The sequence below is a fragment of the Microplitis mediator genome, chromosome 1, assembly GCF_029852145.1.
Source record: "Microplitis mediator isolate UGA2020A chromosome 1, iyMicMedi2.1, whole genome shotgun sequence".
NCBI lineage: Eukaryota > Metazoa > Arthropoda > Insecta > Hymenoptera > Braconidae > Microplitis > Microplitis mediator.
Genome location: NC_079969.1, coordinates 24704645 through 24720522, shown reverse-complemented (window position 1 = coordinate 24720522; position 15878 = coordinate 24704645). Strand labels below are relative to the sequence as shown.

The window sequence follows — 15878 nt, the reverse complement described above, 5'->3', positions numbered from 1 at the left end:
GGAATTGAAAAGTATCGAAAGTATTCAGAAGTATTGAAAAGAATTAAAATTTCATCATTTGTAATACTTTTCAATTTTAGTTTTTAATCAGAGTACTCTCTCGTAAACACCTCAGTGTTTTCGTTGTTATTTATATTCAAAAATGAAAAATAATTATGGGAGACCGTAACCGATGCTTGGCAAAAAGTTAAAGGTGATAAAAGCTCATCGTGAGAATAAAAAATTTAATGATATAATAAAAAATGAATCTTTAAAACTTTATATTTTAGATTGTTTTGAATTCTCGCGCCTTTTTTTTTAGATCCATCATTATTTCTGTTACAACATTGCCACATCGTTTCTACGTAAATATTTCAGTATCCCCTCCACTAAAAATAAACGCCTAAATGTGTTATTACTTTTAACTATTCATCTAAACTACGTGGTAAATAATTTCCATTTTTTTTAGTTATCCTGAAGACATATTTCTAACAGGTATTAGTTTTTCATAAAGATAGTAATATTCCTCCAATGCAAAAAGAATAAAAGTATGTCATTTTCCCACATTTCTCCTATACTGTATGTGCAAAAAGTATCATTTTTAACTGCAATTATCTCTTAATTGCTGCAGTAAATCGTTTTCAAATTTTAATGTGACATCTATTTTATATTCATTTATTTAAAATCCAAATTTCAGACATTTTTTAATATTTTGCAATCACGAGGCAGCTACCGACTGAGCTGGGTGTTACAGAAACTATAAAAAATGAAACCAACCCTAGTGGAAATGTTTCGGAATTTTTCTCTGAAAAACTCAGTCCTAAAGTTCTGAAGACTTTTTCAAAGTTTCTCAGAGAAAAGTTCGAAAAATTTCCACCTGGGAAAGGTTGGATCTTTTGATAATTATCAAAAAACTGGAGTATCGTTATTATATTCTATAGCTTTATATTAGGACACGAAACGAATACTCAAAGAATGAAATAGACATAAGATTTTGTGTCTCTTAGAGTTTTACTTTATACTCATAAAAAAATGAACAAACGTGCACACCGCTCGACAAAATGGCTGCGAAAAGTTTAAATATCAAACATACCGAAATATCTAAGAACTTAAATTTTTCTAGCAACAAATTAGCTGTCTAATTAATTAGATCTATCAGTTGGTCAATTCTGAAAATACTTATCGTAAATTGAACTTTTACTTGAACTAATATTTAAACTATTTTGTGGAGAGCCTTTGTGTCAAAGATATTCATCGTGTATCCAAACAATTACAGAACGATACGGCAGAGACATCTACTGGAACTTAGTTTCTACGGCACTACACGGAATAAAATTGTAGTTGCTACAACAGCAACTATAGTTGAGGTTACTAAAAGTTGGAGTAAAGAAATGCCAACTCCAACTTTGAGTAACCTCAACCACACGTATAGTAACGACAGTACTATTTATGTAGTACTTTACTACATATGTATTGGAGTATTCGCTACTACAAATGTTTTACTACAATATTGTGGTTAGAAATACAATTTTTTTCCGTGTAATAAAAACAATAGTTGAACTAATCTATAGTTACTAAAAATACCTGATGAGCAATTAGACGCCACTCATAATTGCTTTTAAAAAAGTAATTTCTTTTCGATTACTCATGGATACATTAAATAATCTTCATAAAAATAAATATAGGCAATTATTATACCCTAGCTTATCGGAAAATATTTTTTCAAGAGAATTACTTGTCGTATAGATGTCCCATAGAAAGTTTGGGATTTTCCCCTACCGTAATTATTCCTCCTTTACCACAATATTTGGATTTGCGCATGCGCAGAACATCTTTTTCAGAATATTATAATAGAGAGAGAAAGAACAATGGTGGGAAAAAATCCCAAGCTTTTTCCTGGACTACTATATAGTTTTACTGAATTCACTCGATCATATTTTCAAAAATTTCATTTCAATTATCTAAGAAATTTTTATTATCTACGCATATACATTGAAAAATTATAATATTCCAATATATGCCACTAACATTCTAAAATCTGAATTATGTTTCAAAAATCGTAAATTCTGTGCATTCCAGCCTAATCTATGATCCTTTTTAACCTGAACGCTTGACCATCCCTTACTTAAACATCTGTCATTTACAAGTTTCGCCTTTGTATCAACCTTTTCTGTACACAACAATAAAGCAGAAAAGGTCGAGGCTCAAGATCGGGCCACAAAATTCAATACTCGCTAAATTTAGTAAAATAAATTTATTATATTACTAGTGCTTCAAAATTTGTGAAATTGGTCTCGTATAAAAACCTTTACCTCAGGTATAAATACCCCTAACTAAAAAGACAATAGAGACTACTGTTAATTATATAAGCAACGAGTACGAGTAAAGCTTACACTTTTCAAATTAACTTCATAGTGTTGTAATAATTACAAAATTTACACCCTTTTCTCACCTACGACTGAATGTAATTACTAAAAGTACTTCCTAAATTCTTTCTTTCTATTGTCAGCACCCATACGAAAAAAATATATATCCGGATATATCCGGGCCAATCTGCATATATGAGACATACATTTTTATATATGTCGTTTATATGCAGATTGGCCGGGATACATCCGGGATATATCCGGATATATATTTTTTTCGTATGAGCAATAGCAAAAATTTTGTTCAAGCTTCTAGAAGGAATAAAGCATACCTCAAATAGTCAATACTAATCAAGATTATCTGCTACTGAAATTACCAAAATTTCAGCCATACTTCTTATAAACTATAAATTTGCTCATGAGTGAATTCATTGAATCGCGTAGAATATATTGAATAACGGTTAAAATTTTGGGCGCGCGAAATTACTCTGTGCTTCTTAGGAGTTGACAGTTATCTTTACAGTAAATTGAAATTTTTTTTGACTCGTCGGAAATTTTTTGCCAATACGAACTCTAAATAGCTTGAAGGTACGATAAACGATCAGTGCCACCACGATTGTTATTACAAACAAGAAATTTCGATAAACAATACTAATGTAGGTTTAAGCTAATTTACTTAGATCGTCATGTACGAAAATTATATTGAATTTATAAATCTGTAATTATCAGTCTGTACCTTGCAAAGGTAAAAACAATAAAATCTAAAACCCGCAATGAGTCAACTTCATTCCTTTTTAATTAACTTAAGATAACTTTGAAGTAAAACTTCATTAGCAATCACTACAATTTGAATGTTAACTAATTGATTAATTAATGAAGAAGGAAAATTAAGTTCTTTTATGAACAATAGTTATCTTTTTATGCTCTACAAATGTCGTTACTTCGGATTAAATGAAAAATAGCTCCTAGAAGATGTACAAAAAAAAGTCGAAAATTAGTTTCTTAATAATTTTAAACTAGAACACCCTCTTAATTAATGGTCATGGCAAAAAATACAGAGAAAATTATTTATTTTTAAAAACAACAAAGAATCGGAATGTTGACTCAATTGATTATTTTCATTTATTTATCGATAAAAATAATTGAAAATCCCCATGTAGGCTCATGTAGTCTCAATACTCTGACTCGATTTTTATAACTGTACAGTTTCCTACACAGAAAAAAAGGATTTCTGACCTCAAAAAATTTTTTCTCGCTCCAACAAAAATTTTTACTTGACCTAAGAAATTTTTCGTATTATGAAATGAAAACAAAAATTTTCTAGGGGTTACAAAGAATTTTATTAAAGTAAGAAAAAATTTTTTTAAGCTAAGAAATTATCTCTAGTCCTAAGAAAATTTTTGTTTTCATTCTTTTAAGCAAAATTTTTTTTGCGCCAAGAAATCCTTTTTTTTTGTGTATAGTAAAAAGTTAATTATAATTAAACATTATTCGAGTTTAAATACAAGTGTGTCTTATTCCACAAGTTGTGAATCCACCTTAACTTAAAACCGGAAACCAAAATGAATCTAATCATTACCTCTTGTATTATTCAAAGCTTAAAAATTTAGAGTTAGTTCTTTATCTAAAAGTTAAACTGCTTAAAGACTTGAATCGTAAATACAAAGATACAAACAAACTGTTGTAAGCAAAATTAAATTAAGTCATCTAATGGCCATAGTAGTACCAAACCCTAACACCAGAGTTTTTTACAACAATTTTATCGCACAACCGATCGTAAACTCAATTTTAAAAAAATGCATAAACACTTAACTTTACACGAGCTTTTAAAATTGAACTCTATTTTTATTTTTTGAAAATAGCCCACACTTTTTACAGACCTTGTAAAATATCAAAAATTGAATTTTTCTCTGCTACCCTCCTACCCCACATAAAAAAATATTAAATAATAAAATGCGAATGCTAACATCGAAGAACTTCCATGTACACTAACAAAGTGAAGTGGAGAACATGAAACACTAGACATTCCATACTCTCTGTCTAGCTGACCTCTATAACCATCAGTAAATAACAAACTATACCAAGCAAAAACTAAAGCCACTATTTTTTACTCCAAACTATCAAATCCTCTTGGTTTTTTTATCATTACCTTTCTAGTTTGCTAATTAATATCACATTCTAAAGATCGCAAACAAAAAATTAAGATAAACGGTCATAAAAAAAATGATAAATCTTTAAAAAAAAACATCAAACTTATGTTAGTGAATTCAATTACTATTCATCCGAGTCAGATAAATAAACATAACTAATGTCATTTAAAAAAAACATCCTTTACACTTGATGACCGTGACGTCAGAATTGCCTAAGAGGCCAAGGACCTATCAGCTATAGAAGGCTACAGATAATTCTTAGGCTGTTTATATGCCTTGATAAATTTACACATAAATTTACAACCGTCATATAACGTAAATAAATAAACCGCATTTCGCTTTCCGACAAAACTACCCTTCGATAAATGTTTACTCCGAAAAAACAAAACAATACAATTTGTTATTTTTAAACTAAGCAACAATCATCCAATCAACAATAACACAAATTAACATCTTAATTAAACTTTTAACCTTCATTTTGCAAACACTGTTCTAACCAACGTGCTCATGTGCGCAAGTAATCCGTCATTTGAATATTTAACTTAAACACAAACGAGTGACAATTAACAAAAAAAAAATGTATATATATATATATTATATATATATGAAATACATTTCAATTCGACCACCTAGTATGAAACGTCCAGACGAATCAATAATCTATCGACAAGCGATGCAATATTGGTTAAAAAAAAAAATGGCGTCAAACTACAAGTGATTATTTATAAAATAATAAACAAGTATTAGTGTAAATTTCTATTTTGAGCGGAATATTACATATGTAATTTTAAAAATATAAAGTAGTAAAAGCCGCATCGGATCAGACGTTAATTACCCACGAGTGCGCATATGTAATAAAGGGATTAAATTATTAAACTAAACTATTTTAACACTTAAATCATATTATTACGTACACATTATCACATGATAATGCACTGACGTTTACGCACCCGTCCACTCGTGCATAGACATCGTACGGCACCGACAGTCTCGTGGTAAACACGTCGTTCAAACACAGTTTTTTTTACACAATACAGTAGAAAAAACTATTAAAAGGTGTAATGTAAAGAAAAGTTAAACTCCAAAAATTTTTCGGCACAATATTAATCCTGTGGACACTTTACAGTACTGGTCACTTTACTGTATTGTAGAAGTTGATAAAAAAAAAAATGTACTATTATTTTAGAGTGGTTTTTAAAAAAGTAGACAGTGCACGATTCCGTACGACGGATCGGCCTGCCCAGAATCCCCGAGGATTCAAACCTGGTTAGGTTCACATTTTAAAGTTAAAGATCCACATACAAGAGACTACGGATAAATGAAAAATGGAAGAAAGTTGTATAGTAGAGGTAGAGGCGCTGAGCGAGTGGAGTCGACGACTCGTCGCCAGCTCCACCTCAGCTACTGCTGCTGTCCATGATTTAACTTTACTCTTTACTATACTAAACTATATATCTATATAAATATATATACCCGCAGATACATACTGATGTATATATATATATATATATATGAATCGCGTTTTCTCGCGGTACCGACCGTGACTGAATGTCTGGCCGCTTGCTGACGCTACTGAGGTACTTGGGGATCACCAGCGACAAACCCGCGAGAAACTGTCGCGCCACCATCAACAATTTTCAATAATTAACTTATTTTTATTATTATTTTTTTAAACTATTGAGCAATCGGTTTGTTTATTTATAATTTTAAACCAGATAACAAAAAATATCTTTTTCTTTATTGAAGTTGAAGTTTGATTGGGTTTTTTTAAGTTTTAATTTGTTGATAGACTAAATTATTGATATTGCATATATCTACAGACTAATTATGTTACTATTATTAGATGAAACGACTATTACTGTTAATTATTATTTGGCGCTCAAAGAAATACGATAAAAATCACGAGTATGCCAGTCACGCTTTCGTACTTGTCCGAGAACCCTGACGTGAATCTCGGAGGTTTGTGAACTTTATTTATAAAAAAAAGTTTTTTTTTTCTTTAATATAAAGCTCATTAAAGAAAATCATTAAAAAGTTTACGAGAGACATTGATTATCGGATCTTTGTAGTAAATATTTAATTAAGATGTCAAAAACTCGAAAACGTTAGAAAATTTAATACAGGAAATAGTTAATAATTAATTTGAAAGATTTAATAAATTTAGATCTAAAGGAGGTCAGCTCCTTCAGGTACTTGGTGAATTATAAATTATTAACATATCGCGGTGACATATTTCTTTTTACCTCCGAAATTAAAAATTTTTCGGAGTTACTACATATTTAAAATGTAAGATAATAAATTATTCAAACAGTCAATTAAATTTTTTACTTTAAAAATAATGGGCGAATTGAATCGATTAACTCGAATATTTATTAGGAATGAATTACAAAAATCTAATTACTGGATGCGGTTTAATAAATGAATAAAAGTGTAATTATTATTTAAATCTAACAATATATCGCTCATAATTTAATGTAACGAAGTTATATTTTAATGCACTTATAAGTACGACCAGAGCTATACTATTATACTATATAAATTGTATAATATATTATTACATAACATGTCACCCTAATATGATATAACTTATTTATATGGCAATGTCTGGAAAACCATGCTTGTAATATTATTAATTAAAACCTCACACGTTAAAATTTTAGAATTGAAACATTAAATATGTAAAAATAGTTCATAAACTTTAACGTGGTGACCACAGATTTTTTAAACTGAAATTCCCTGACTTTTCCAGGTATTCCAGTCAAATAATTTAAAAATTCCCTGACCATATGTAGTAATATTGAATCATTGGAAATATTTATTTAATTCAAAATAAAATGCTATCAGTCAGTTCAATAAATAATCAATCATTGTCGTTAAATGAAACTTTAATTTATTATTTGTCAATGTTCATAGGTTTTTTTTATTTATTAAATGAATCATTTTTTATTTTTTATTTTAAATCTGTTTTTATATAACTTACTCTATAATAAAATATAAATAAATTTTTCATTTTCCCTAGAATAAATTTCATAAATAAGAACGTTTTATAGAATATTAATAAAATATTAATCAAGTGCGCGAATAATAAATATAGTGAAACTTATTAGTTCAATACTTGTGTATACTTTTAATGTTTTTGGTTTTTTAACTTGTCAATATACATGTTAATAACTTGAAGATCCTGACGATTGATTCCTACTAAGACTTTTTTTTTCTAACAGCCTTTTTAATTATAACTGCTTCGTTTTTTCGCTATTGGAATCAATTTCTACTAATTTTTTTTCAAGATGATATTACAATTGCATTCGCGCCGCGCCACTTTTTGAACAGTTTTGACAGAAAAAAAAATTTATCGGATTTTTTCAGTCAAAGAAAAGAAAGTAAAAATTTTTCCAGCTTTGTGTCGAAACTCCCTGACTTTTCCCTGATTTTTCCAGTATATTTATAACTCCAACATTTCCAGGCTTTCCAGAAATGTGGCCACCATGTTTTAACTCATAAAGCTTGAATTTAAATAAGTAATTTTCAAAAATTATTAAACTATATAATCCACGATTATATATTTAATACAGGTAAAACTAATAGTTATTATATATTAAAAGACCTTTAAAAATTAAATTTAAGCATCTTCCCTCGGTAAAGATTTTTTCTAGATTAAATAATTTCAGGTAAAAGCCAACAAACGTTGCCTCAAAATAACAGACATATTGATATAGAAAATATTTGAAAAATGATAAAACTAAGCGATGGTTTACTGGTTTTTTAAAATAAGATCAAGTACTTTAATCTTTATCTATCGAATTATAATCACCAACTTTAATCTTCATCCCACAAATCCAAGATAAACTTTAAAAAACCCTCAATTAACTTGAAAATTGAACTATTTGATCTTTACTACAAATATTATTATCAAAGGTTTATTTTTTTATAAATTTCAGTAAAAAAACTTATAGAATTTATTAACCATTCAAAGATCTACAATTAACTTATAGTTGGAACCAATAAATATAGTTATTGAGTCAAAAGTTCTCAATATAATAATTGAAGTAATAAATAATTTATAAAATTTGAAGAATTTTTACCTATCATGAGATAATAAATCTGATAGTAATTAACATATAACGGTATCAATTAAAAATGTAAAAAATTTTAATCATACATTTGAATTTTTAGATTTAATTTGTAATTCATAAAGGAAAATTCATATATTATTCAAATTCAATGTCTCTAAATATTTAAATGTAATCTTTGACTTTAATTTCAAATCTGTAACACCAGTAATTAAATACTTAATTAATAATCACTAATAAAATATTAATAAATATATATAAAATATAATGAACATCTCAATAATTTGTACATTAGAAAATATTCAATAGCAAGAATCTTAAGTAGATGATATAGTAAATGATTTTGAATTATACAAATGTTTTAGTTCTCAATAAATGAAAGTCAATAACCTCATTGACTTTCAAATTATCGGAATTTGTACAGAAAAAAAAACCTAAACTGACAAATAATAATAATTAACTTGAACGTTTTAATAATTTATTAATTACCAATTGTAATTATTATGTGTATTTAAAAGACAGATGTAAACTATTGACTGCAACTATTAATAAACAAGCCAATTTAAATATTCAAATTCAAATTATAGAAAAATTGTTTAACTTTGAAAAGTTCAAACATATTTATAAGAATTTGTTTAATTTAAAAAATACTAGTATTTAAAAAAAAGAAATGTAAGCAAATGAAAATAAAATAATATTGTTTTGTGGCTTGTCACATAAACAAAATTAAAACAAACCAATAACTACTTTCAAAAAAATATTACACTGTAAAAAATTAGGAGTGATTAGAGATTTAATTTAAATCCATTCACTCCATCACTCGGAGTTTTTAAAAAATCACTCAACATACGGAGTAAATAAGGACTTTGTTTTTTTTAATTGAGTGATTTCGGAGTGATCTGGATATTTAAATCCACATCCACTACGATTTGAGTTTTGATATCAAAATTTACCCCCCTTCGGAGTAAATTTTACTCCGAAGGAATTAAATAAAAAATCATTCACTCCGGATTTACTCAGCTAATTTTTCAGTGTATAGCAATGAAAAAAAATAAAAAACTATTAATTCAAACACAACAAAATAACAAATGATAATAAAAAAAATGTCCAAAGCACAAAGTATCGATTACCTCCTGCTGATGCTTTGCTTTGAGATGATTCTTGATTGGAAGATCCTACAATGCTAACTATTTCAATATCTTCAGTGCTGAATAGTTTATCATTATTATTATTATTATTATTATTATTATTATTATTATTACTATTATTATTATTATTATTATTATTGTTGTTATTAATACTACACGTTTCATTAACAATAACATTGTTATCATCATCATTATCATCCTCATCATCATCATCATCGTTATCATCATTAATATTATTATCAATATTTAAATTATTTACATCCATTATTTTATCATTATTATCATTTCCTACTTCATCTAAATTTCCAATATCAATACTTTCATTATGATTTTTAAGTGTCTCATCTAATTCTTTTCTTTTTCGTTCCATGTAAAGTTTTTTTCTGCGTGCACGAGCTTTTGTTGAACTAAGATTCGTTTTTTTACGTGGCATTATATTTAATTGTTTATAAATATTCAAATTATTCACATAAATGTCAGATCAATATATCACAAATAAAAACTTCATATATTATTTAACTTCTATTTAAATCAACTAATCAACACAATTATTCACCATTTTTTAAATAAAATAATTTAGACTAATAAATAAATAACAAATTCAAATTATAGCGTAAAAAAAAATGAAATTGTTCAACATTATTACTGGACTTTAAATTTAATGTTATATTTAATATTGATGTTAGTAATCAATAATTATAGCATATTATGGTAACCATTGTTTGTAAAAACGTTATTTAAAAATGGAAGAAACAAACGCCTTTTAACCTAACCTCAATGCTCATAGAGCACGAAAAATAAAAAAAAACTATTTTGACAACTGATAAAATTGCTCAGAAAATTTAACACACGAAATAGATCCCAGTAATTGTTTATGACGGTAATGTTTATATTATTAATTGTTAAATAATCACATACCGATTGTTGTCTTTTAATAATAATTAAAAAATAGTAGGATTTGACGCGCGCAGAAAATGCCGACACGACGACGTTACTGAGAACTACCAAAATGTAGGCTATTGGTTGTAGTTGGACGATTTTACCCCTAGTATATTGTAGTCATGTATATAAAACCAGTAAAATTATTTTATTTTGTATAGTGGTGGAGAAATTTTTAAATATCCTGATCCTTAACAAGTTATTTTTTAAATTTAAATTTAAATTCAAATTTAAATTTCATTGACCGGGAAATTTAAAAAATATATTTCTTATTTTATACACAATATTTTACCCCTACAAAAAATTATATTGTTGAATATAGGCTACAAATATTTGTAACAAAAAATTTAAAAAATACGGGGTAGAATGAATTGTGTTATAAAAAATTCAAATAATGAAAAAATTTTAATTAAAATAAAGTCTATTACATAAAACGTTAACAGAAAATTTAATTAACTAATCTAAATAGAGAAAATCCAATATACGTTCTCAACTTAATATAAATTCAACAGATTTTTCTAGATAAAGAAAAAATTTAATAATAATAATAATAATAATAATAATAATAATAATAATAATAATAATAATAATGACAGTAAAAAAATCATTGTAGCATAAAAAAGGTCGACGAACGTTGAGTAATTTGCAAACTTTCTTTATGACAATGAAAAAAAAAAGTTTAATAAAATATATATATATATAAAATATATGAAAGTAATAAGGGAGGGTAGGTACAAATGTAACATCACATGACACGGACTCAGGAATGAGTACATACTATTGAAAGAGTGCTTAGGACCAGGCACAAGATCCGTAGTGATATGACAACGTTGTACGGTCGATATGCTCTTTCAGGCAAAGTGCCAAGATTGGCAAACGCATGGAAGGTATATAGGATAGTTTCAGGTGATTCCCCCCTTTACACCGCGACTCAGTGCCTGGAAAGCCTCTGGATTAAACAGAAAAGAGGGGGCTATATACAAGTACTAGTGGGGGAATTAAAGATGCGCAGAACCCAGCCAGTCGCTAACTACAGCTGAGCTCAACTGGTACTTTTGCGCAGCCCCCATCATCTATACCACGGGCCTATGTACAAACCTATATACCGCGGTATATACAACTCTCACATACATATCCAAGATATCTACATATAAATACATCTGTAAATGTATATACATATATAATACACTTATTATTTTAATCATGATTTACGGTGGCGGTGTTGCCAGATCGCGTCCGCGTCGGGGCACGCCTACTCTCGCTTCGCAACGTTGCTCCCTAACGCACACAATTATAGATATGAAAAACACCTACGCTTTTCAAAAATATATATTACATTTAATAATTAATTGTTTTTTAACCCCTAAAGTAATTTATCATCAATTATTTAACTTATGCCTCGTTTAAAAATTAATTGCAAATTTTCATCCATAATTAAATTCAATGATAACTAGAGTACTATTGTTGTTGTCATTTCAAATTATAAATTCAAATTCAAATGACAATTGTCAAAATACAACAAAAAAAACAATATTTAAAGTTAAATATTTGTACATTGTATGTGAAAATAGATTTTAAGACGCAGATAGTGCGACGTTGCCGGACTTGATGGCGTCCCTAATGTCCTTGGACTTTAGAGTTTCACATCAGCACTGGGGACCAGTAGGTCTGGCAACGCCGCATCGTGAGCCATCTATTTATAGAAAGCTTCATTATTAACGCTGTTGCTATGCCAAGTTACGGCGTAGTTTTCGTTTGAGGGCATACTGCGCGGGGTCAGAGAAGGAAGGGGACCAAGCTTAAATATATATCTATATACCAGCCTATGTACAACATCTGTACATATGTACTCCGATATAAATCTCAAGAGTGGGGGAAACATAAAAAAACGAAGAAGGGAAAATGTAATAACAAGATGGCTGCTAACCGGATGTTCTCTACTTCAATTGAGCGCTCGCAGCGCACTCTATTGACCAACTATTAACGATCCGCCCGTACTTCACTATCGGGAAAATATTTACAAGTATAAATAAAATTAAGCAAATAGACTTATCTCTGTTACGTAAAAATACAATAATATATATGTATATTCATATGTATATAAAATAATAATGATAATAACCGCGCTTTCTCCCACGCGGTAAATAAGGTCGGGGGCTGAAGGTCACGGTAGTTTTTCGAGGCCATATATTTTTGCAAATCCTGCTGCTCTATACAATATATGATATTAAATATTAAGATATTTAATTTAATTAATATGTATTTAGGTTAATACATATTTGTAACTGTCATTTTATATGGGCAATTATTAATTAATAACGCTTTCCATAAAATTAAAAATGGCGTCTTAGTTATTTGAAACGTTTACGACCAACATAACGCCGGCGCGGCACACGCGTTCTAAATGAGAAATAAAATACATTCGGTTTATTCCGTATATCTTCGGCTATGTACGCTTTTTGTTACATCACTATTCTCTTCGTAGTGGTGTACATACTTTTTATATTCTACAGTATGTGCACATAAGCCTCTTGTATATTATGTACTATATGTACATAGATGTACATATATATATATATAATTAGTACATATATAGTATATAACCTCCCAGGCAGTGGCCACGTATACATAGTATATATATATATATATATATAGTTGTATGTATTTGCAGCATATAGATGGCATATAAGACCGGCATATCTACTGCGCATATACACTACACGTGAGCGCACCCATGCTATATATATATACATATATATATATATATATATATATATATAGATCAACAATTTTGTGCCATACGATGCTAGACATTTATTAAATATCCGTACTAACTTTAACAAACTTATTTTCACTTGTAAAAAATTATTTTATAATTTTATTTTTTTTTTCTAGTCTTGAATTGTCTATATTTATTAAAACAAATTAATTACTTAATATATTTATATATATGTAACAGTACAACTGAAACTACTGCAAGTAATTTGAAAACTATAGAAGAAGCCAAAACTTAAATTTTGTCTCGTTTTAATCAATACTAGAAGTATTTTGAGATTTAAAAAGAAATGTTGAAGTTTGAAATAACAATCTACTCCTTTTTGAATTAAAGTTACTGAAGTTTTACTATGTATGTCATGTACTTTAATTACTTATGAAAAGTTAAAAACCGTTGTACGCGTTACCGGATAGGGTTCGTACCCTGCTACATTTAATAATTTCTGATTCCGAGTAATTTCCGAGTTTGCTCACTTATATACTTTTTTCCCACTATTATGCAGAGGGAAGTTAATAACAATAATAATATAGGGATGATTATGTCAATTATTGTCAATATTTAACGATTTAAAACAGTATACCGTGTAATTGAGAATGACAAAATTATCCAATAGACATTTGACGTTTTCAGTTTAATGGTTTTTTTAGCTATTATTTTAATTCGAAGTTAATTGAATTTTAATATGATTGCAATCAATTGTACGTATGTAATTGAAGAACGAATACGCGGGAAAATAAAATGAAAATTAATTATAGAATGGAAATATGAAGTTTACGGTTTGTCAGTCGTCTTTTTTTTTCACTATTTTCAATCATCATTAATTGTGACTTTAATAAATATATATATATATATATATATATATATATATATATATATATATATATATATATATATATATATTTCTAGAATACTTCAAATGTCAATTAAAAATTATACAGTAAATGTATGAGTGTGAATGTACCAGCTGAAGAAAAATTTTAAATTCTAATTAAAAGAACTAGACAATTAAAAAGATTAAATAAAAAAAATGCATATACCGATTTTTAAATTCTGTGAATGTGAATTTTTGTATTTTTATTCGATATACATTTTGTTAATTTATTTTAAAATTATAATTGTCAGATGTCTGCTACATTCACACTCTTAGTAAATGTTCATAAATTATGAGCGTGAATTTGGCTGACATTTGATAATTTTTTAAATTTTTGAATTTATAAACAAAATGTAAAGAGCGAAAATTTAAAAATGGACACTTAGATAATTCAAAAATCAGTACGCGCATTTTTTAAAATTTAATTTATTTATGTATTCAAAATTTATAAACTGTCTCATGTCTGCTACATCCACACTCTTAGTAAATGTTCATAAATTATGAGCGTAAATTTGGCTGACATTTGACAATTTTTTAAATTTTTGAATTGATAAACAAAATGTAAAGAGGGAAAATTATGAAATGCGCACTTAGATAATTCAAAAATCAGTACGCGCATTTTTTTAAATTAAATTAATTTATTTATTCAAAATTTATAAACTGTCTCATGTCTGCTACATTCACACTCTTAGTAAATGCCCATAAATTATGAGCATGAATTTGGCTGACATTTGACAATTTTTAAAATTTTTGAATTTATAAACAAAATGTAAAGAGGGAAAATTAAAAAATGGACACTTAGATAATTCAAAAATCAGTACGCGCATTTTTAAAAATTTAATTTATTTATTTATTCGAAATTTATAAACTGTTTCATGTCTGCTACATTCACACTCATCAACAAATTTCTCATTTGAATTAAAACTATAAAATAAATTTAAAAGATACCAATCAAATCATTGAAGACATTAATTTATGTAAAATATTTAAACGTAATTAGTTTTGTTATCATCAACGCAAAGACATCGAATGTCATTAAAATATATTTGCCATTTTGTCGTCTATTTAAAACCATCGTTATCAACAACACTTACTGTCCAAGACTATCTAACTCGCTAATTACACATATCGTCTATTTTTAATTTCTTTTGTTTCGGTTCACATAAGTTAAAAAAGTTGACATTCTACATTCAGTTATAAAATTTACATCCGGTTAAGTTTTTAATAATTAATACTTTCACAAAATTTTATCTTTACGAACTTACATTCAACTGTACTAAATTTTGCCTCAATGTTACATCGAAAAAAATGTCAATCAGACCACGCGGTCGACTAATCACCAGTATATACATATATATGTACTTGAATTCTCAGTGCGCGCGCTTTTCATTTATCTCACAGGCGCGAATAAGACAGAATATGAATAAATTTACTGGAGCGCCACGCGCGCCAACAAAAATTTTATATCACAAATTACCGGCATGTAATCATTGTAATAAATATATACATATATACATATATATGTACATATATAAAATAGATATTGAAACTAAACAAAACTAATAAAAATGTAATAAAT

The 15878-nt window shown here is 27.7% G+C and overlaps 1 protein-coding gene across 7 annotated transcripts in view; it reads right to left on the bottom strand.

Annotated features, from left to right (window-relative positions):
• The window catches only part of LOC130677979 (uncharacterized), a 39476-nt gene that overhangs the window by 23216 nt on the left and 382 nt on the right, over positions 1–15878 (bottom strand). Inside the window, exon 1 of one of the 7 annotated variants that reach the window (XM_057484948.1) lies at positions 9696–10178. The exons of 1 other annotated variant lie outside the window; for it this stretch is intronic. In XM_057484948.1, coding sequence (XP_057340931.1) covers positions 9696–10146 — 451 coding nt within the window. In that variant the 5' untranslated portion in view covers positions 10147–10178. Of the gene's footprint in view, positions 1–5409; positions 6015–9695; positions 10179–15878 lie in introns of those variants that run through there. 5 more of the 7 variants (XM_057484933.1, XM_057484925.1, XM_057484939.1 and 2 more) reach the window with 5 other exon arrangements.